Source organism: Stegastes partitus, unplaced genomic scaffold, assembly GCF_000690725.1.
Source record: "Stegastes partitus isolate 25-593 unplaced genomic scaffold, Stegastes_partitus-1.0.2 Scaffold489, whole genome shotgun sequence".
Taxonomy (NCBI): Eukaryota; Metazoa; Chordata; class Actinopteri; family Pomacentridae; genus Stegastes; species Stegastes partitus.
The window spans coordinates 228,762-249,664 of record NW_007578220.1 but is presented as its reverse complement, the minus strand read 5'-3'; the positions used below and the strand labels follow the sequence as shown (position 1 = coordinate 249,664).

At 40.7% G+C, this 20,903-nt stretch overlaps 3 protein-coding genes across 6 annotated transcripts; 1 reads left to right on the top strand and 2 right to left on the bottom strand.

The window, feature by feature from the left end:
• Positions 1–1,599: 1,599 nt before the first annotated feature.
• Positions 1,600–5,873, bottom strand: LOC103361161 (RNA-binding protein 4B-like). Of its 2 annotated transcripts, none has more exons than XM_008287172.1 (4): positions 5,797–5,873; positions 4,294–4,715; positions 3,538–4,190; positions 1,600–3,139 (listed from the first exon to the last, which is right to left on the bottom strand). In XM_008287172.1, exons 2-3 carry the CDS (start codon positions 4,700–4,702, stop codon positions 3,559–3,561), a joined length of 1,041 nt encoding a protein of 346 aa, XP_008285394.1. In that variant the 5' UTR covers positions 4,703–4,715; positions 5,797–5,873; the 3' UTR covers positions 1,600–3,139; positions 3,538–3,558. The 2 variants fall into 2 exon arrangements, with proteins under 2 accessions (XP_008285394.1, XP_008285395.1); XM_008287173.1 differs by having other exon boundaries at positions 4,294–4,712; positions 5,797–5,867.
• Positions 5,874–7,756: 1,883 nt separating this feature from the next.
• On the top strand, positions 7,757–9,313 carry tifa (TRAF interacting protein with forkhead associated domain). The gene is made up of 2 exons (XM_008287171.1): positions 7,757–7,884; positions 7,985–9,313. Exon 2 carries the CDS (start codon positions 8,029–8,031, stop codon positions 8,614–8,616), a length of 588 nt encoding a protein of 195 aa, XP_008285393.1. The 5' UTR covers positions 7,757–7,884; positions 7,985–8,028; the 3' UTR covers positions 8,617–9,313.
• A 1,562-nt stretch (positions 9,314–10,875) lies between these two features.
• LOC103361159 (RNA-binding protein 4B-like) lies at positions 10,876–16,575 on the bottom strand. Of its 3 annotated transcripts, XR_520392.1 has the most exons (6): positions 15,932–16,575; positions 15,035–15,463; positions 13,718–14,349; positions 11,905–11,980; positions 11,503–11,593; position 10,876 (listed from the first exon to the last, which is right to left on the bottom strand). XR_520392.1 is itself a non-coding variant. In XM_008287170.1 (4 exons), exons 1-3 carry the CDS (start codon positions 16,086–16,088, stop codon positions 13,739–13,741), a joined length of 1,197 nt encoding a protein of 398 aa, XP_008285392.1. In that variant the 5' UTR covers positions 16,089–16,572; the 3' UTR covers positions 12,736–13,419; positions 13,718–13,738. The 3 variants fall into 3 exon arrangements, 1 of the variants encoding a protein (XP_008285392.1); XR_520393.1 differs by lacking the exon at positions 13,718–14,349 and having other exon boundaries at positions 15,932–16,552; XM_008287170.1 differs by lacking the exons at position 10,876; positions 11,503–11,593; positions 11,905–11,980 and adding an exon at positions 12,736–13,419 and having other exon boundaries at positions 15,932–16,572.
• Positions 16,576–20,903: the final 4,328 nt, after the last annotated feature.

Here is a 20,903-nt window from a genome sequence, read left to right as displayed (position 1 = left end):
TCCTCAAGCATGCTGCGAGGTACATGATCCCGCTGGAGAAGATTGCTGCCATCTGGGAGCGCTACAAGAAGGTCAGCCAGGTGTCAAAGTAACAACCACAGATATGTCAGGACGTGAGGTTTCCCAGTAGAATCTTGCATTTGGATGAGATGATCGGTGTCGTTCGCTTCACCTGTCCGAGGTTTTACTCTTGACTAACCCACTGACTATTTCATTTTCATTCAGCTCCACAGATGCAAGATACATTTGCAGCTGATTGAAACTGTTGATAACTGGCATATCTAAAAGATGATTAATCTCATTATCAGCTGATTAGTTCCTGTTTCTTCAGCATTACTTTTCTTACTAAACCACACAACCCAACATCAGACCTCTGTAAGCTTCATGTGAATCATCTGATCAGCTGCTGGGTGATGTTATGTGGTCCTGCTAATCAGGCTTTGTGAATCAAGCGTGACAATAGTCCCCCTGCTGGCCTACAGTTGTACCTGTAGATGAAGCAATGTGAAACAAGCTACACCCACTGATGCTCCATCAAAAACACTGAAATCTGGATAAAGACATTGATATTAAAAAAGATCTTTCAAGCTTAAAGTGTATTTATATATAAAGAGTACATTTCTACAGGATTGTCTGCAGAAATAAGGTTAGATTTTTATACATTAGCAGAATTATGTTTCACTTAAAAAAAAAAAAAGACACCACTGCTTGGTTTCATGACAACCACAACTGGAACCGCAATCTTTTCATGGTGTCAAACAAAACGTGCTCCTTTGTTGTGGAATCTTCCTGTTCGAGACACGTCAATCTGGTGGTATGAAAGACTGCCGTTTTTCATGCGGGCGTTGTCTATTTTCAGAATTCGGGCTTTCACAAACACAAACAAAAGAAAAAAAACTGTTGAGTAACACAAGGCTGGAAGTTCGTTTAAGAAAGCACAGAAATGGGAACAGATCTAAACCGTTCAAAAAGGTGCTCATTTCATTTTTACCAATATATTTCATTCACGTCCTGGTGCAGCTGCAAATAGGTTTTGTAGAGAATGTGTACGTACAATATATCCAGGGGTGTTTTTTGTCTGCACAGGAGGAACATTTGGTGCCCTGGAAATACATTATAATCAGCACCGGGGGGGGGAGTGCTAACATGAGGAAAAAATGAGAATTAAAATAGAAACTCTCATTTTTAACTTGTTTCATTTGCTTCGCTAACGCTCATAAAGAGACACATTTATTTCTGTCTAAAAAGAACACACACTTGCTGGCTTTCCTAATTTGCACATGGACCAACCATCACTGCCACATCACTTCTCTAAGATCCATTCTAAGCCAGGAAGTGTTTCTCAGAGGTATTAGAAAGTATAGTTTTGATTTAGGGAATGAAACTCAGCTCATATATTTGTCCAACTATTTATTAGAACTGCAAATAGTTAAGCGAGTGCTCCCTGTCGATCTACTTGAAGGTGTAACAAAATTACTACGATTATGAACGATAACTTTCTAAGAATGGGAATAAACTAGAAAGCACCTAGCACCAAACCTAGAAAACAACTAGCCCCACACAGTTTACATGGCGTCAAATTACTTAACAGGGAGTCAATTTCAATTGTTTTTAATATTTTATTCATGCAGGTCCAAAACTGGCAATACAATGCAAAGTACTGTTTCTCGTGTCCATCTTTGTGTAAAATAATGTGTCTATTCTGTTAACTTCATGTGTACAAGGGCTGTAAAAAGAAAAGTCCAAGTGTAGAATTATGTGTTCCTTCATAGTCATTCAGTCCCAATACTATTTGCAGCTTAGCTAAACCTAGCTATCCTTAATGCTCCTCTCACTCCCCAAAAGTCAACCATTTGTTTTCCAATTCAGCTGCATCTGAACACTGCTGCTGGTATTCTATGACTGGCAGCATCTTAAAAAAATAAGCCAGCTATACATGTAGTGGTACATTCCCTGCAAAAACTGGTAACTAAAGAGCAGCAGATTTACAGCTGGATAGGTTTTTTACTAGCTAACATTCCTTGATCTGTACATAAACAGTCTATTTCCACTCTTACAATAACTACTGACCTCTAAGTGTGAACACATACTGCCTGCATTAGTTGCTAGTAGTCCTTAAAGCCCTTGGACTTACCTGTTCACTTCGAAGGTCTCCAGCAGCCTTTGATGTCATCTGCCCCCCAGATTCAAGGTAAAACTAGTCTCAGCTATGAAATCGTGTTTTGTTTGAGTGAGGCTGGAGTGTTACGCCTTTCGTCACTTCCGACCTAATGTGAAAACGTTGGTATTATGGCACTGAGAGGGGGCGAGTTCGAAGGCTCGCTGATGGACGTTAAAGGTTTTGCATTTCAGACAAGACCAGGGATTTCTGTCATGACGATTTGAACAAGCTTGTTATTGGTTATTTCGTCACTAACAAACGGGTGATCGTCTGCTTTCGAAAGCTCCTAGAAAAGTATTTGAATCAGTTCAAACGGTTGATGAGGTATTTTAGCGCTGGGCGTCAGTTTGATCACATCCGTGAAGCACATTACTGCCCAAATCCGTCGGACTAAAAATGAAAGTTTAACAGTGGACATGTGAAAGGCTTTGCGGTACCTTCCCAGTTAACAGTTACTTCCTATATTATGCAAACTCCTACGTTTTAACAAGTTTCACAGCAACGCCACAAAGAGGTTTGGTTTTTCGATGGAAAAGTTTTAAATGATGGAACAAACGTGCAGCTTAGATTTAATACCCAACACTTAAGTTCAGCTCAGTTAAACCTACAGTCACAGATATCGCCTAGAAATGCCGCTGATGATTTCAGCTTTCTAAGGTCACACATATTAACGTTATTCAAACGAAAAAGTAAAAAACGAAAGAAAAGAAAGAAAGAAACGCCTAACTCAGACGTCAAGCAATAAAACTCTACAGCACAATTACATACTAAAACAACCAGGGGGAAAAAATGAAATAAAAAAAGACGAGTGTAAAAGCTGTCCCAAGGTAATAAAAACATAAACAGACGAGGACGTCGGCAATTCGGTTCCTCCTGTGAGCGTCGCAGGGGAACGTAACGCGCTCGGCCACAGACAGGAAGAGGATAGTGTCACGTGCATCAGGAGGCAGCGAGCGGCGACGCAGTCGGACGAACATCCTGGAAAAAAGAGCAAATGACACAAATGAACTACCGACAGTTGTTGATACACAGCACGTTGTTCCATCCTAATTATCTTCATGTTGACTTTGTTTTTTTTACGACTTCTCTAAGTCGAGATCCGCTCTTCGGTCAGAGACTTCTCCATTTTTGCCGGATGATGCCACACATTTAAAACTAATGTTTATTATTACAAAGTCCAACTTATCGCACCGACGTGCATTACAAACGACTTTAGTTTTGGTTTAGAACCTTGTACGCATGCTTTTTCAAAGTCGTTTACCCCCACTAGACCTCGAGCGTACGGAGCAATGCATGTTCTGCCTCTGCCTTTACAGGGACGAGGGCCAATTTGAGGGAAAGATAGAAACACCATTCTACCTCAAACCTATTCTCACCTTCACATGCCGAGGCCTCGCTTAATAAGCGTAGCGTGCAGGCGGGGGCGGAAGCGGCCGATCTGCGTAGGGGTCCCTTGCACGTGGAACTCCGTATGCAGGGACCCGGGAAACCGGAGAAAGTTGGGAGCGCTCATAGGAGTAGCCATTACTAGCAGGGGGCATTGGTGCACCAGGCGCTCTCCTGAGGGGGCTGCGATCTCGGGGGTAGTACGAGGACGGAGGAGGAGGAAGGGGGCGACGCTCATACGGGTCGAGCGACGAGTTCATAAGACGGTCTCGGACGACGGCTGAGGGGGGAGGGGGAGGAGGAGGGGCGCCAGGACGCTGTTCATCATAGGAGGCCATGCCGTACGGACGGGCTCTGTACTTCTCATAGTAATCTACCACGCCATATCGCTCCCTCTCGCCCTCATAGGGACGCTCAGGATAAACGGCTCGTCTAGGGGGAGGGGGTGGCAGAGGAGGAGCGGGGTAACCTGGGGGCATGTGACTGATGCGGCCCCTCATGTAGCTGGGTGGGGGAGGCTCAGGCCGTTCTCCTGGGTAGCGTGGCGGCCAGTAGCCACCCCTGTCAGGAGGAGGAGGAGGGTACTCTTCCCGTTCGTCGTGTCTGGGACGGCTCTTGGAAATCTGAACATGGATGCGTTTGCCTAAATTTCAAAAAACAGAAAAATGAAAGATAACACAGATGAAACTGGTAAGCTTAAAATTCACACTTCACAACTACTACTTCCAATAACTGCACCCTCTTACTTTGAAATTCCGTGTTGTCCAGTCCCTTGATGGCATCCATGGCTTCGTCAGAGTTTGACATGTGTACAAAAGCGAAATTCTTAACAACGGCGCACTCTGTGACTGTGCCATACTCCTCAAAGAGAGCACGGAGTTCGTCGTCAGCTCCCTTCTCTACATTTGCCACGTGCAGCTTGACTGAGCCCTGGTTCTTCCCGTGACTGGCCTCCACGTTGATCGGTGTGCCGTGGAGTTTGTAGAGGTGGAGACTCTTGATGGCTTTGGTGGCGGCCTTGCGGTCGTCCATGTGGACAAAGGCATAGTTTTTGATGATGGCACATTCTGTTACTGTGCCATACTGGGTAAAGAGCGCCTTGATTTCATCCTCGTCTGTCGCTCGGGGCAGATTTCCCACAAAAATCTTCACCATTGTTAAAGATCTGCTTCAAAGACAACAATATTGAATTTAATTTAATTAAATTTAATCTAATTAAAATTCACTCAGTAGATAGCAGGTCTGGGCAATGAAACACTCCATCAGATTAACGATTACCAATACAATGAGAAATCTGTTCCAAAGAATGGGTGATAGTTTCACTTTAATGCATTAGGTGCACTGACTATGCATTTGCAATCTGAAATAACATGCATATCAATCTAAAGCTTCATTTTTTATCCTTAGAACAATTTTGATTTTTTATTACATCTTATTTTAAGTTCCTGCTGTTCTTGTTTTGGTCCATTTTTTATTTTTATTTTATTTTTTTACCTTAAATCTTCTAATTACTAACATTGTCTTCAAATATTTTTATTCTGAATGTTATCAAAGTTTCTTATTTTCTTACTCAGCAACACTGTAAATGTATTACGAGTTTACATAAAGGTTAAATGAATAAAATTCATGAATTTCTGTGTGTACATTTAATAGTATTCTCACGGTTGTGTTCACATTAAGATTAGTGTTGAATTTGGATAAATGGGTTTCACTGGTCAGTGTGCGGTGGTTAAATGTAAAATTAACATTTTTCTGCTGGCCTTTAATAAAAACTGGTCAACAAAATAACAAATGATTATTGCTATGGAGGAGATGGACTATTGTGTCTTGATACATTTTTCACCCCAATATTTTTGCTGATGAATTTAGCCGGCTCATTCATTGTGAAATGGCCGACACCTAGCTAGTCGACTAGCATTAATTTAAAGTATTTTGCATATACGACTAAAACAGTCTTCACAGAGAAGCGTTTTGATCTCATGTGCAGCTATCATAGCACAACAATGTAGACAAAAAGCTCAGACTAAATGCAATTACTGGTCGTTATTTGTCTTTATTTTTTCTCCTGCAAAGCCGTTAGCTAGTTAGCTTGCTAACAAAGCTAACTGACAAAGCGCCGTCGTAGATTTTAAAAACGCAGAGCGGCGAACCGGCGAACGAACACTTCAAGGTGAGCTAATATTTTGGAGAAAATTTAAAATGAAGTGCATTTGGTAATAATAATACAAAGGTATGTGCATTTTGGTTACCTTTTGTACGGGTGTCCTCCACAAAGAATTGAAGAGGTTTAAACCGACTTCCGTTGAGTCTCCGTTTACTGCAACACAAATCAATGGTCTTTCCTTGCTGCTCGTCTTGACGCTTGTCCCGGATGACAGCCACAGCGCCACCTGCCGTCCGGGAGGCCGCAGTGCTCCACCCAGCTGATGTCCACTTAAAATCATAAAATATGATTTAACACGTTTTCTACCCAGTGTTATCTATTATTGTATGGTATTTTTCTCTCTGTTTTGTATGTCTGGCAATGTTAAAAATTAGCACAGGGACTCTATTTATTTAAGAGTAGTTCCAGTAAAAAACCTCTTGATTCTCTCTTTGTTTTATTTCACATATGCATTGGTTGTACCTTTTTAAATTTCATTTTTTAATGAGCTTCAAGAAAGAAAAAATAAAAACTCCATGAAGCTTTGTGACTTTCCAAATGAAATATTACAGCATCACAATTATACAGACCTATTCACAAATAAATTGCTTTGGCAGACCACTCTTTGTTTTCTTTTTTTTTTAATTAATATTTTCTTGTAATAAATAGTTAATTAAACACTGACATTCCTGCCATACATCACAAAAGACTGTAGAGACTCAACCTATCAGCTGAGGATAATAACTGTGTTTTCAATTTTAGCCCAACTATCTGTTTCTCATGCTTTCACATTTGCTAAGGTGATTAGATCATTCTTACAGTAATACCACTGCTGGAAATGTAACTGCATGTAAGCATAATAAAAACTGAAAACTCCCTCCAATAATCCACTTTAACAAGTAACATTAATGCCATTTGTTCAAGTTAGTCCAATGTAAGTCATTTGTGTTTTGTCAAATAAACATTTTTACATTGCTGTAAGTTAATTTTAGGGAAAGTCAGACTGAGGTTATCAATTTTTCCATCTTTTTTAATCCGCAAATGTAAAAAGTAAAACGTTACTTTGTCATTAGGATTACTATTATTTTTATTTTATTTTCTCTGCAATGCTGCTCAAAGAAATTAGTGTTGAGTTGCATCAGCAAAATTTAGACATGACTTCAGATTCACCATTTGCCAAAAAAAAAGTAACTTCTGATTGCATTATGTTTAGTCGGAACTGCCTCCAATAACCCCCTTCCTGTAGTTGTCATCCTTGTCCATATTTGGTAATGATTCTTTCCGCATCTGGTATTTATTAACCAATAACATCACTGCTTGATTCCGGAACAAGGAACTCAAGGGGTGCAAGTTTCTTCTGTCCTCATCTATAAAAACAACAGTTAGGACTTTAATTATGCCACACCTTTTAAAACCAAAGTTACAAGTTGCTTTAGCGAGAACAATAAAATGTTAAAAATGGGCAAAAATAAAATATACATATATAAAAAAAAGACATTACACATTGTTACACAAATACCAGTCTGTGCAAATGGGGCTTTTTTTTTTTTTTGAAAAATATACGTTTTTATATGAGGCTGCTTATGTTTGGTGAAGACAGTAAAGTTTACTGTCGTGTTAATGTGTAACGGTTTACTTCCACACTTGTAGCTTCCCGTTATGGTTGTAAACACTTGAGTTTCAAATGTGAAACTCTGCTTCCTTTCTCTTTCAGGTTGCATCACCGGGGAATGTCCAGTGATGTAATGCTGCGTTCACTGCCCTATCTTCAAATTGTAAGTTACACCACAGCGATCCATGCACCAAACATTTGATTGGAAAAATAGCACGTGACCCTGTTCGACGAATAATAGAGTGAAAACAGTCCCGGTGGAAGTTCATTGCTCTTTAATGCTCACCCTGTTTTTACCAAATAGCGTGAAAACATATTTGTCCACTTTATTCACTACGACAGAATATATGTTATGGTGATATTTCCGGATTTGCACTTGAAAGCAGCGCAATTGCACCTCGTGAGAGTGTGACGAAACCGCTGCCGGCAGAAGGCAACAGGCTGCAGAGCCTGGAAGGAGGAGTCTTCCTGTTTTTACAGACAGAAGCAGCAGCGCGATCAGTTAGTTCTTCTTTATCAGAGTTTATGCATTTGTTTCTTTTCCAGTGTACAGAGGAAGAAAATCTACTAGAAAACTTTCAGGTAAGACACAAACATCTAACAACAGGAATGTATTCCTTGAAAGCATGCTTCTGTCAAATTGATATACTTCATCTGGTTTGTTTGCCTTATCTCCCTGCAGCCTTTTGTCATCCAAAGTCAACTCATTTGTTCAAGCGCTTCATCATGAACGTCTCTCAGACAATGGAGACAGAGGAGGATCTCCTGCCTTGCCTCCTGATCAAAGTTTACCACCCTCAGCAGAGTTGTAGGCCACTGTATGGTTTACTCCCCGTTGGCAACAGGAGAAGACACTCAGCCGACGACCCCTTCAGGCTGGGCCGTGACGCCCAGTCCTGCACCTACTCCCTGGTCGACCCCCGGGTGTCCCGTAAACAGCTGTCCCTCCACGCCTACCGCACGCCCCAGAGCCCGGACATGCTGTTCACCATCCAGAATCTGAGCCAGAGGGGACAGCTGCGGGTGAACAGTTCAGCGCTGGGGTACTTGGAGAGGATGGATCTCCCAGACAAGGCTCTGATCCGGTTCGGGGAGTACGAGATGGTGATCACCAGGGAGTCTGGTGAGGCCAAAGCAAACTTCGAGGTGGAGTTTGAGGTGATGACCGTGCCTCCGTCCAGGGAGATGTGCATGTGGGAGCCCAGTGGGACACCTGTGGCGGACACGGGCTCTCGTGTGATGACCAGTTACCCACTTGAACTCAGAGCTGTCGGCCCGCTGGAGACTGATGAGACTGTCATGTGCTATTCATGATGAACCATCTCAGATGATCTATTTTAAGACTTTTTTTTAACTTTCTTACTGAGCTTAAAGGCCAAGCAAATTGCTGTCGTTACATTGTAATTCAACCAGGTTTGGATGACACCCCTCTTTGTACTGTGAAATCATAGTATTATTTTGCACCTATCTCATCTCCAGATTAAAAAGCTGTGATCTTACTGTAATTACACTTAAAGTGCAAATGTCATGAAGCTATATTTTGAGCATTAAACTGTTTTTCTGTACCATATTTTTGTGCACGTTGTTGTTAAATATTGTTGATCTGACAAGCATTTAAGGAAACTGTAATTTATCGCACTTGTTTATTGACCTCAAAGCTGTGTTGGACTACAATCCAATGCTGTGGAAACAGGTTTTTCTTGATGTACTTGAGATAACAGTAACCATTAATCTTGTACTCAGGTTACAAACTGAAACAAACTTGGCCTCAGCGCAGCAAATTCCTGCAAAACAGCAGTTTCACCCACTGGTGGACGGAGTAAAGTACTATGAACTAACAAGTGTTCATCATGTATAATTCAGTTTAACATTATTTTATACTATACTGACTGAGTGTAACTGCTCACCACTTTAAATCATAGAGAAAAAGAGGTCTATTTTCTTCTGAAATATAAACTTGTAGGGGTGTAATGTAGCTTGCAATCAAAATAAAATACACATATTCACATTATTCTTGATTTTCTTTTATCAGATCCTTCATTAAGCATGACAATATCTGACAAAAATCACATTCAGATGCAAAAGTGAGACAATGCATCACCTTAAAATTGGATTTAGGTAGTAATCGCACTTTTTTTCCCCAGGTAATAAGCAGCAAACTGGTTAGGCAACCTGTTTAGATCACGTCAAGAAGCTGGTGCTATGTGTAAACAATCTTAGAACAAAGTCCAATCTTTTAAGAGATCTGCACATAAAACAATGTTTGCAGATGAACAATCAGATGTCCCATAAAGGTGTGGAATGTGATCACTATCATGGCTAGACTCATCTAGCCCTCCTTCTTACGCATGATTTCCCAAAAGTGCAGCAACAAGGGTGTGTGCTTAAAGGAATCGTCATTAAAGCAAAATAGCTTTGGTCAGCAAACAAAGCCTTAAAAAAAAAAAAAAACAAAAGGAACAGAGGAACTGACAACTTCTCACTTCCCGGGAAAATTGAATCTACTAACTTTCATTTTAACGCAGAGTAATTCACAGAGTGCTTCGTCTTGTTGTGCTTTCTCTACTGCATTGATTACTACCAATCCTGGATGTGTTCTGTGTCATCCGGGTGTCTGCTCAGATAGGCTCTGGCCTGCTGCAACCCCTGAAGTAAACACAGACGTCATATTCTTAAAAGCTGGCTATACAGTGGTCGACTTTCAGTCAGCTTGGGGCAGCAGTACATTAGTCGACGCTGAACAACGGACAAATCTTGTGAGAAAACAGGTGACTGATATGGTTGAATTCAGTAGAAACCAGTCTGTCTGTTCCTATATTCCGCACCAGTATACTGAAAGAAACTTACAGTTGTCCAAAAATTTCTCAACTTTTACCCTCACAGAAAAACCTCAGCGTTTTCTAATACAGCGTAGAATGTGAATGGTAACTTTTAAAAAGACACAGTAAGATTCGTCAAATAAAACAGGGTATCTGAGACATCAATTCCAAATGCAAAGTGTTTATTTGCTAAGGATTAACAGTGATTCCATTGAAGAAACATCTACCAACACTTGAATGCTCATAAAGACTAACAGAATAGAATAGAATGCTTTTATTGTTATCAACCCCAGTGGTGCAAAATACAAGTATAAAAAGACCAATAAGAATGTATAAATATATTTACAAAAGGAGCCAGTAGGAAGTATATACAGTTAGGAATTATATTGCACTGTTGAGGTAAGAACACTGTGGATATATGAGAAATATAAATAATATACATTTCTATTCTAATCCTCATGAGCAGAATATAAATATACAGATACCAGAGAAACTCAAAGTGCAAACATTGTTGTGCAAAAGGTCACAGACGTGTCAAGTCATGTGAGCTGTGCATCACATTAAATGCCTCAACTTCATCCAGAGTCTCTGTCAAGTCTCACATGTCTTGAGTGAATAAGAATCAGTCCTAAATGTGACCTGATCAGTTTTTTGTTCCTCCAGAAAAAAACCCATTATTTTGATGGGATCAGCTGCAGGTCCTCAGGCTCATCGACCGACAGAGCAAACCGTCACTGGAGGAGCAAATAGACTTCCTGTAAGAAACAGCACACACATCAAATCAAGACTTTCAAGTGTGACAAGTCTCTCATGAACTTCACAGAATAGACACGTACAAGGGCCCCTACACAATTTGAAAACTTCAGCTTCCCAGATTTAAATGTGCAGACTTCTGGTTTGTTCAGATCACATGACATCTGATTACAAACGGCTAGATGTTTAATACGCTTTTTAAAAAATCGGAGTTATGCTGCCAAATTATTAGAAGTCTGAGAGCCACAGCTGCAGTGGTGAACAACGAGAAGTATTTTCCTTATGACATACTGAATAAATAGTTTCACGTTTTTGTCGCCCCATATATTTTTTTAAAATCTCTTTTATGAATAGGAACGGAAAATGAGCTTGATGCATGAGTAGAAAGTGAAAGCAATAACTTCTGACAACCACATCACCAATAAACGTTTACAGTGGTTAACAATTTGGCTGCAGGATCAGCATATTTTGAGAAGTTCTGAATTCTATACTGAACAAAACAGAACATGGGCAATAGTCTAGAAACACAAATATAGTTCCTTAGCTTGTTTTCTTTTTTCCACATTTACCTCGACCCGGTAATGACTAAACACTACACTTTTGATTTAGTGAACTCGTGCTGCTTTACCTTCGACGACAGGACGGCTTGATGGCATCCTATCCAACTCGTGATCTCTTTCGAATTCACTTCACGGCTCGGTGCAAGAAGAAAGACAAGCCTGTAAACAAGAACACAGGGTTAACAATGCCTGTAATAACAATAAAATCAAGCAATTATCTTTTTATTACTGTTATGCCTTGGTCATTTTGATTAAGACAATAAAAATGTCACAGGAAATTTCTCAATAAGGTTGTGCGTACGCAGCATTTAGAAAATATGCAATATGGGAGAGAATTCAATGAATAAATAGTAAACAAGTTTTTTTATTGCTTCCACATTTACAGAACAATTTTTAAGAGTAAAGTATGAATCTAAGCGCACACATTATTCAGAAAAAGTTGTTAAAAGTATGGTTTAAACAGTATTTACCTCTTTTCTTCAGGATGCTGGACGTCTTCCAAGGATGACTTACCATGAGCAGGCATCTCCTGCATAGTCTAACAACCTACAAAGAGCACAAATACTAAGAACACCAAAACTGCATGCAATTTGTGGTACATATATATATAAACACAAGTTAGAAATATTACAACACAGTAATGACAAGTGTGACTAATATGTAGCGTGAACTCTGAGGTTACTGCAAACTTTTCGAAACATGGTTCGCCCGTAAAGCTCAATGAATTATTGATCTGCTTCTAGGAAAACAACTCGACACAAAGTGGAGGAGGATTATCGGGGGAAGATGCAGCTCCCTGTGGGCCGTCGGTAACACGGAGTAGCTGATGGACGCGGTTTAAGAACAATACAGAAAACGAAAGTTGCATTAAGTGTATTGGGCCGCTTCTTTTGGTCATTTCTTGGTCTGTGGGCAGCTGGACTGACTCGGAGGGTATCAAAGGAGAAGCCAGAACAAAAATCTACTTTTGGTTAACTGCGATTTAAACTGGCAACAGATATTAGTCTCAATCGTTGTTGGAGCACCAATATCCAGAATTTTCTTCACATCGCAGCTGAAACACACAAACAGTTTTCACCAGAATGCAGATCGAGAGTAGCTTCACAAAGAACTGGAGGCTCATATTTTCCAGCTGGGAAAATAACACCTACCATGTGTCAAACTATCAACTATCAAGGGTGTGAAAAATGGAAAACGTGTGAAGAGTAAAACGCCTAAATAGATCTGGTCTGCTGAATAGTGACCGTCTGCTCAGTCGTTACGCTAAAAAAAGCCAACGCAGCGAGGAATAATGTCACAGCTTTGGTTTCATTTGTTTATTAAAAATCCTTTTTCAAATAAAAAGCAACTTGTAAAGTAAGTAAAATCATACATTACGGTACTAGAGATTCTACTTTCGCAAGAAAAAGTAACACAAAGTGTAAAAAGAACAAAACCACAGTGGAACTTTTGATGTCATGCTAACATGTGTCGCAAATCTAGAAGGTTGTTGTACAACCTCCCACACCAAGTATTCCATTAAAGCACTTCTACACTGATTGGTGAGCATTTTGAACTTAACCAGCAATCTTAGTCTGGATACAATAATTTGTTTACAAAGGCTAAATATATTTTTATTTAAAGTAATTCCCTTGTTATGAAAATACGTCACAGTTTCCCAGAGGCCATGTCAGACAAATTGCAAAGCAAGAGTGTATAGTTTTTGGCCATAAACAGTACTCCGTCACACTGATATAATCTAAGCACCTAATCTGCAAAACAGGATTTGAACAGTAAAACAAGCAGAGGAACAGAAAAGGCATGAACAGCTCAGAGGAACTGTAAACATGGAATCGTATGTTTTTTTTTTTAAAAGTACGGGGCTGTCCGCAATAGAGTATCTTCCAGTAAGTCTCAGGCGAACGCAACGCAATCCGCCATAGATGTGGGGGGTGTATAGCGCCACGTGCATCAGCAGACAACGACGATCTTGTCATATTCTAAACCTGGAAAGAGAGCACACCACACATGTCAAGGAGCGTGTTTTACTCAGGATTCGCGCAAGACTGATTTTTGATGTTAAAGCAGCATTATTTTAGGTTTCAAGCAGCAACGTTTACTTGGTGTATATTGATCTGTTGGCTGAAGTAGCTCTGCAGGAGCTCTGACTGATGGTAATTATTTAAAGCGTGAGCCCATCTCAACTTACGGATTCAGCTCTGATTTATTCCGACACACACTTAATTTGATTTCTTATTTTTTCAATCATGTTTATTTGTTTCAACATCCACTCTCTGTTCTCACCTTGTTTTACACTCTTGGCACCTAATAGCCTGTATAGCGAGGTGGTGGCGGCGGAGGCGGCACTCTGTTGTCCCCATAAGATTCCCTGGGGCGGGAAGCTGCGTACATCGGAGCCCTGGACATTGGTGAGAGACGAGACCGCTCATAGGAGTACCCGTTACCAGCTGGAGCAGGCGGAGGGGGGGCTCTTCTGATGGGGCTTCGGTCTCTGACCATGTACGCCGGCGGAGTAGGGAGAGGGCGGCGATCATACGGGTCAAGTGACCCCATTTGGAGACGCTCTCTAACCATTGCCGAGGGAGGAGGCGGAGGAGGGGGGATGGCACTGGCGCGCCTGTCCTCGTAGCCCGTGGCGCTGTAAGGACGAGCTCGGTATTTCTCATAGAAATCGACCACCCCATAGGCATCTCGCTCGGGAAAGGCATGGTCGGGATAAGCTGCTCGTCTCGGGGGAGGGGGCGGCGGCGGAGGAGGAGGGTAAGCGGACATGCGGCCTCTGTAGGGAGGCTCTGGCCTCTCCCCTGGATAACGAGGAGGAAAATAGCCTCCTCTGCCAGGTGGAGGTGGATACTCCTCCTCCTCAGGTGCCCCTCTGGGTCTGCTTTTTGATATTTGAACGTGTATGCGCTTTCCTGAGAGAGAGAAAAACATTGTCCCTCAAATCTAAAAGCCTAAATACTAATAGCAAAGAATAGGGCTGCACAATATACTGCTTCAGAATCGACATTGCGATGTGTGCATGCGCAAAAGTCACAATGTGAAGTTAGGCAAATTCATTCAAACGCAGAAATGCTGCAGCTGCTTTTTTCACAAGAGACAGATTTTGTTGACGTGATGGCTCCGGTTGTGCACAGCAAAACGAGCGTGGAACAGGACAGAAGCACCGAAGAGAAAGATCCGGTTGCAAAAGAAGCGCAAGTAAGTTGTATTGAATTATTACGGCTACGGAAAGGACGATATTGACCGAAAACAGGCAGTCTGTCGGAAGTGCCATGGAATTGCTGCCACTACACAAGGCAACGTGACTAATTTGTTTGACTATTTAAATCAGCAAGATCTGTATGGTGAGGGCAAAGCCAGATCTGAAAAGCATCCAAAGCAAAAAAGCTATTTCCTAATGCACTACCCTATGAAAATCACCCCAATCATTCTAGAGTGGGTAACTGTTTTCAAATAATTGTTCAAGTCGTCTGGTGGAACTTCCTGTACTTACTTATATGCTGCAGACAAACTAAATATCGCAATGTCAGTTTTCCCCAATACCGTGCAGCCCTAGTATAGAAACCCCCAAAACACTTCCCACCTCCAGATACTTACCTTGAAACTCTGTGTTATCCAGACCCTGTATAGCATCCATGGCTTCATCAGAATTGGACATGTGCACAAAGGCAAAATTCTTCACTATGGAGCACTCTGCGACTGTGCCATACTCCTCGAAGAGCTCCCGGAGCTCCTTGTCGAAGCCCTTTTCCACATTGGCTATGTGTAGCTTCACAGGGCCCTGGTTCTTCCCTCTGCTGGGCTCCACATTTATGGGCCTGCCATTCAGCTTATAGAGATGGAGCTCCCGGATGGCTTTGGTGGCAGACTTGCGATCCTCCATGTGCACAAACGCATAGTTCTTGTACTTTGCACACTCTGTCACTGTGCCATACTGAGTGAACAGAGCTTCAATTTCATCCTTCTCAGTGTGCTGCGACAGGTTTCCAATGAAAATCTTCACCATTGTTGCTGCACTGTAGTTCTCTACAAGGAGTAAACACAGAGACAAGAGAGCCCAGCATGTAGTAACGCACACACACCAGTCGGAGGGCACATAGCGAGGCGACGACGTCATTTACAGGAAATAGAAAGCTTGTAATCGAGGCAACTGGAGAGGGCCACCACAGGAACACGATAGTTACAGCTGTCACAAACTGAGCTGACTGCCTTTGTTGCAAGTAGTGTTTTAAGGTGCTATTAGCGTTAGTCCAAAATCAATACGACTTGAAAACAGCGGACTTTACAAGAGCTGAAGTTTCCGTGTTTCGCACTTCCGTGCCATCGAGCTGCTAGCCGGGTTGCTATTAGCACGCTAACGTTAGCTCCCGACTGCATATGCTAACAAATACAATTCGGTTCAACCATTGACAGCGTGTGCCTTTACGCCTGCTGACCGGTAGAAGTAATGTCATTACAAATCCAGAAAAAAAACACAAAAGTCAGCATACTCACTATTTGTGAACCGCGCAACAGCCAAGCGGATGCAACAAAGATGGACTACGGTGGATATCGGCTGGCGGGATGCGCACACGGCGGGTTCTGATTGGTAGATGGGCTTCTCTGTCAAAAGCAACGCGCTGTGATTGGGTGACGGTAGTATGACGTACATGTTGTCCTGTAAAGGATTTCCGCTTTTCTCGTATGGCTGGTGTGTGTGTTTTGTAAAAAGTTTGCTGTCACTCGTGGTAAATCAACTTAAGTTTCTGTTTATTGCATGTTCAGGGAGTAAATTGGGAATCGGACATACGATACCCACATGCATGCACAGATTATGTTGCCTGATACTTACATTTTAGCACAGTTTTACACTGTGAAAGTAGTCTTGTTAACTTTATTAACTTTATTTTCAGATGATCCTTCAGCAGCAAGCTATTCAAAAAAAATAAAACAGAGTATAAAGTTAACGTTTTGTTCGGTTACCTTCACTTGCTTTGATAAACGTGTCATACATGGAATTTATTTTCTGTTATTTGTGTAACAGTTTGGTTACAATGCCTTAGCAAAGCAAATATTTGTGTTATCAGAATTTTCTCTAAATACTGTATTAATAAATCCCAAAAAATTTTGTTTTCGTTTATTTCATACCTATTTTTGTGTAATCTGAAGCACATATTAGTGAGTACACCCCTGTCCAATATCACGTAAATGTCAAAATATTTAAAAATGGTATCAATTCTTAATTATTTCTAAGTTGAAAAGTGGAGTATTTCTTCTTATGAACAATCAAAAAGACTTTAGAGACACGAGGTTAAAAATACAGACCACAAAATAGAAACTCGATGTAACTGAAGTCAATACACTTGGTATCGCTGAAACACAAGTGGCAAAGCCTGTGATCTGACAATCAGGGGTCATCAGTGGAAAGGAGAGTTTTGTTGACAGCTCAGAAATTCTAAAGAATATTGTATGATGTCAACCTCTGTGTACATCATGCACAAAAAAATAGTTCAGCTCAGATGGGGTCCAGCAAGTTTGGCGTGAACCTCACCAAGGCTACTAGAGTGAATAGGTGGGAGTGTGATGATATGAAGCTGCAGGATTAGTTAAGGTGTTGAAGAGATGATATTTATAGATGCTTGATGGACACCTGTGGATATACTATAACACTGTCTGACAAGATGACTTCCAGTCTGCAGAAACCTGGAAGAAGAAGAGCATTATCTCAAAACGAAAAAAGGGAAAATTATGAATCCAATAGGACGTCTTTGGAATATTTTAAAGAAAGGCAGCACAACACAAGCCCTCCAGCAAAGAGGAGCTCAACAACTGTCTTTTATAAATGGCAGACATAACACATCATCCCGTTGTAATGAGTAATTTATATCAGCAGCAAAGGAACAAAGGTGAACTAGCAACAGTGAACAACAGTCTCCCTTGAAGGATCTAACCTTATACTTTATGTCTCCTTTGTGAGCCTGCATTTTTCAAAGCTTTCCCTCATACGTCATGTGGCTATTTTAGTCAGATTACAATAGTCCAATGTTACAGCCATTATCCCAGAAGTCATGATTCAAGATGACAGGAAAATGAAGTGAATCATGCTCCTACTAATGCATTCAGAGAGCCTCATTTACCAGCAAATCTGAAATCTGTGTTAACTTCATGGAGCTTGTGTTAACAAGTTTGATTGTTTCAAGGAGGCAGCTGGATTTAAAATATTAACCTACTTTGACGACATTTGTTTGAAAAGCATAATGACGTATTAAAAGGATAGGAACTATAAGAGTAAGATCATAAAGTCATTAAAGGTGCATGAGAATTTTATTTTATTTTTTTATAGAATCTATTTGAACACTTGGATTTATGGTTACTTGATGTGCAGCCAGATGAATATTTCTAAAAGTTTTACAGTTAATGGTGATATTATTTATGTTCATTTAATGTATACAAAATATAAAATGACAAATATGTACAATAATAATTAAATATGCATGTCAAATTTGTGGCACATTATTGAGCTCTACATAAATGCAACAATACATATTTATGGAATATTCTGAAATTAATTGTCCAACGTTGCAGTGCCTAACTAAACATAATTTTCCCTGTGGCACAAAATGCTGTCGTGTTTGGCTTTAAACATTGAACTCGCCTGACAGCAATGCAGAATTCTGTGATACTTCTACTCCAGCGCCAAAATAACTAAATAAATAAATAATAATAATTCCTGAAATCAAGAACATGTGTGTAGTTTTCTTTTTTTCAGTGCTTTACTTTTGTTAAAATACTTTTAATTGTGTGTGTGTGTGTGTGTGTGTGTGTGTGTGTGTGTGGGTTTTTTAAGACATTAACTATCTGGAGAATTTGATTCATGACACTAAATCTCCAGTAGGGGGAGACACAGACTGATAGAAGTACAGCCACAGCAACATCCAATATTTTGGAGTTCTAAGTTCACATCTAGTATGTTTTAAACACAATTGCATGCATGTTTTGTTGTGCATATTCATGTGAAAGGTCAATAATTTCAACTTATTGAAACTTTTACGTAAGCAGCATTAGTTAATGTATATTGATGATGTTGTTTACTATAAGTTTCCTAAAACATTGCACTTTATTGTAATTTTAAGCTGTGTATTGAACCCTCTGTGACATTACCCACAGGTTTCCCAAAGAGTGGTTTTGGGTGGTTCCATGTGGGGGTTTCAGCTGTTGTCTTGTTGGCAGTGTCTACCAGAAATGAGTACGAGCAGTGCCGAGGTAGGCCACACAAATGTTTCTGGGTCATAGAATGGTAAGTGATTAACTTATATGGCACTTTCCAGATTCCAGAACATTCATATCACAACGAAGTTCTTCCTCCCTGTTGGAAGTCTTGTCTTACCACAGTAAAATAAAAGAAAATAATGTTGGGCCTAGGTGTCAGGTTTATTGCAGGCTGCATCAGGTTATCCACCAGAATTCCATAAATGAAGTCAAATTTATGTGACCTGTGCCTTCGCTGGCCTTACTAGAGGCATTCCTACAGCATGATGCTGCCGCCGCCATGCTTCATACGATGCGCCGTGCTGTGTGCCGCTTTCAAACAAACACATGAAGCACAGGTTTGTTCTCACTAGACCATAAAACACTATTTTAAAAGTAGCTTTTTTGTTTTCCATATTATCAAAAACTTGACTCTCTGCTATTATATTCTAGCATCATCCTCCTAATTGCTCTAATTTAATAGCTTTCTCATAGATTTGTATGACATGCTCCCTTGTACATCTTTGTTTAGACATAAGAGTGATGGCTTATGCAATACATTATGTCATATTTTTCCCTCTGTTTTAAGATTAAATGCAGTAAATATAGCATGAAGTGAAGGGGTTGGGACTATTTTGATAGCCACTATGCACGTGTAGTTATCTGTGCTCACGATTAAGATCTCCTAAAACCTGATACCTTCACCAAATGGGCGATGATTCACCATCTCTATGGGCCACCACAAACAGCAACAATCATCCTGTAAACACCCCGCTGAGTCACTCCTGCTGTGTGAGGTACCTTCAACCGATACCCAACGCAGAATTACGTCAGAAAATACAGACCCCTGTTCGCATCAGTGACTTTAAAACAGGCTCATTACAGCAGAGAAACCAATCCAGCAAAGGCTTATTCGAATCTAGAATTGCATCAAAAGGAGAATGACGTAACGAACTACCAAATGCTAAAAATGGCAATAATAGCTGAACTTCACTGATGCGTCTTTAAATTCAAAATTAGGATTGCTTAAAATAGCTGGAGACAAATTTAACACTCCTGTGACAGCTGTAGCTTCCATGTTTTTCCATTCTGATCTAGTTTTTTTTCCCTTTTGCCCGTTACGTCAGATTGAAAAAGAAAAAAACGGTTGCGAAAAGGTGTATACCAAACAATGAAAAGTCCTTTATTGCCATCAGAACATGAGTGAGAAAACCAGAGACAAAATCTGACAGAGTGAGGAGTCGACTGTACAACCAGACACACACAAACACGCACGCATACAAAGCAGCCTTTCAACAGGACGGGAGGGGGATACAGATACATAAGGGGGATACAGTACTCACACAATGAGGTATAAAGGTAAACGCAAACATACCAGATAGGGCTTCGTCCTCCACTCACACACATGCAACTGAACCGAGGTACAAATACTCGAAGTGCCCGTTCGCGCTCTAAAAACACAACATACAGGTGAGCAGAAAAATGTATAACAGCAGCATCTGGGTCATCTCGATTCCAACCACACTCCCATTCATCTGTCTCTCAAAACCTTTGGTCATGTGGACGCTTGCTTGTCATGCACAATGTTGCCCTTTTGTAATTGAATACTTTGTGAAACTTGTGAGCAAAAAGGAATGGGGTCCCTTTCCTGACTCTGTGTCCACCGATAGAAAGCGGGACGTTCCGGGCAGATGAGTGGAGAGAGAGGGGAAGGGATGGGGGAGAAATGTTGTTTCAATCACAAATAAAAGTTTTTTTTCCTCTCTTCAAGGTAGAGTTTCTACGTTAGTTGGACATTCAACGTGTACATTAGCAGCAGTGAATGAAACAATGGCTTTGTAAGTCAGATTAATAAACACCCTTTCCTCATGCACAGGACAGGCACCACCTACTACTCGGTAACTAAATGCCATGCAAGTTAGAAAAATAGACTGCAAACTCACAAGACAAGAGAAATCAAAGTTCGTCTCCACAGAAGAGGTTGATTTCACTTCAATTTTTTATTTCATATTTTCTAAGATGTGGAAATAGCAACAAAAAAAACTTGAGAGCGGTAACCAAGACAACAGTAACAACATGAGCAGAGAGCCACTGAGGTTTCGAGTCCCGTCTCTTACTCCATATGCCTACTACCCAAACTGCCAGGTACAAGACAAGACACCTCGCTTCCTTTTTTTTTTTTTTTTTCGGTCCTCTACTTTTGTTTTTTTGTTAGTTCTGTTTTTTTTGTTTCTGCGCC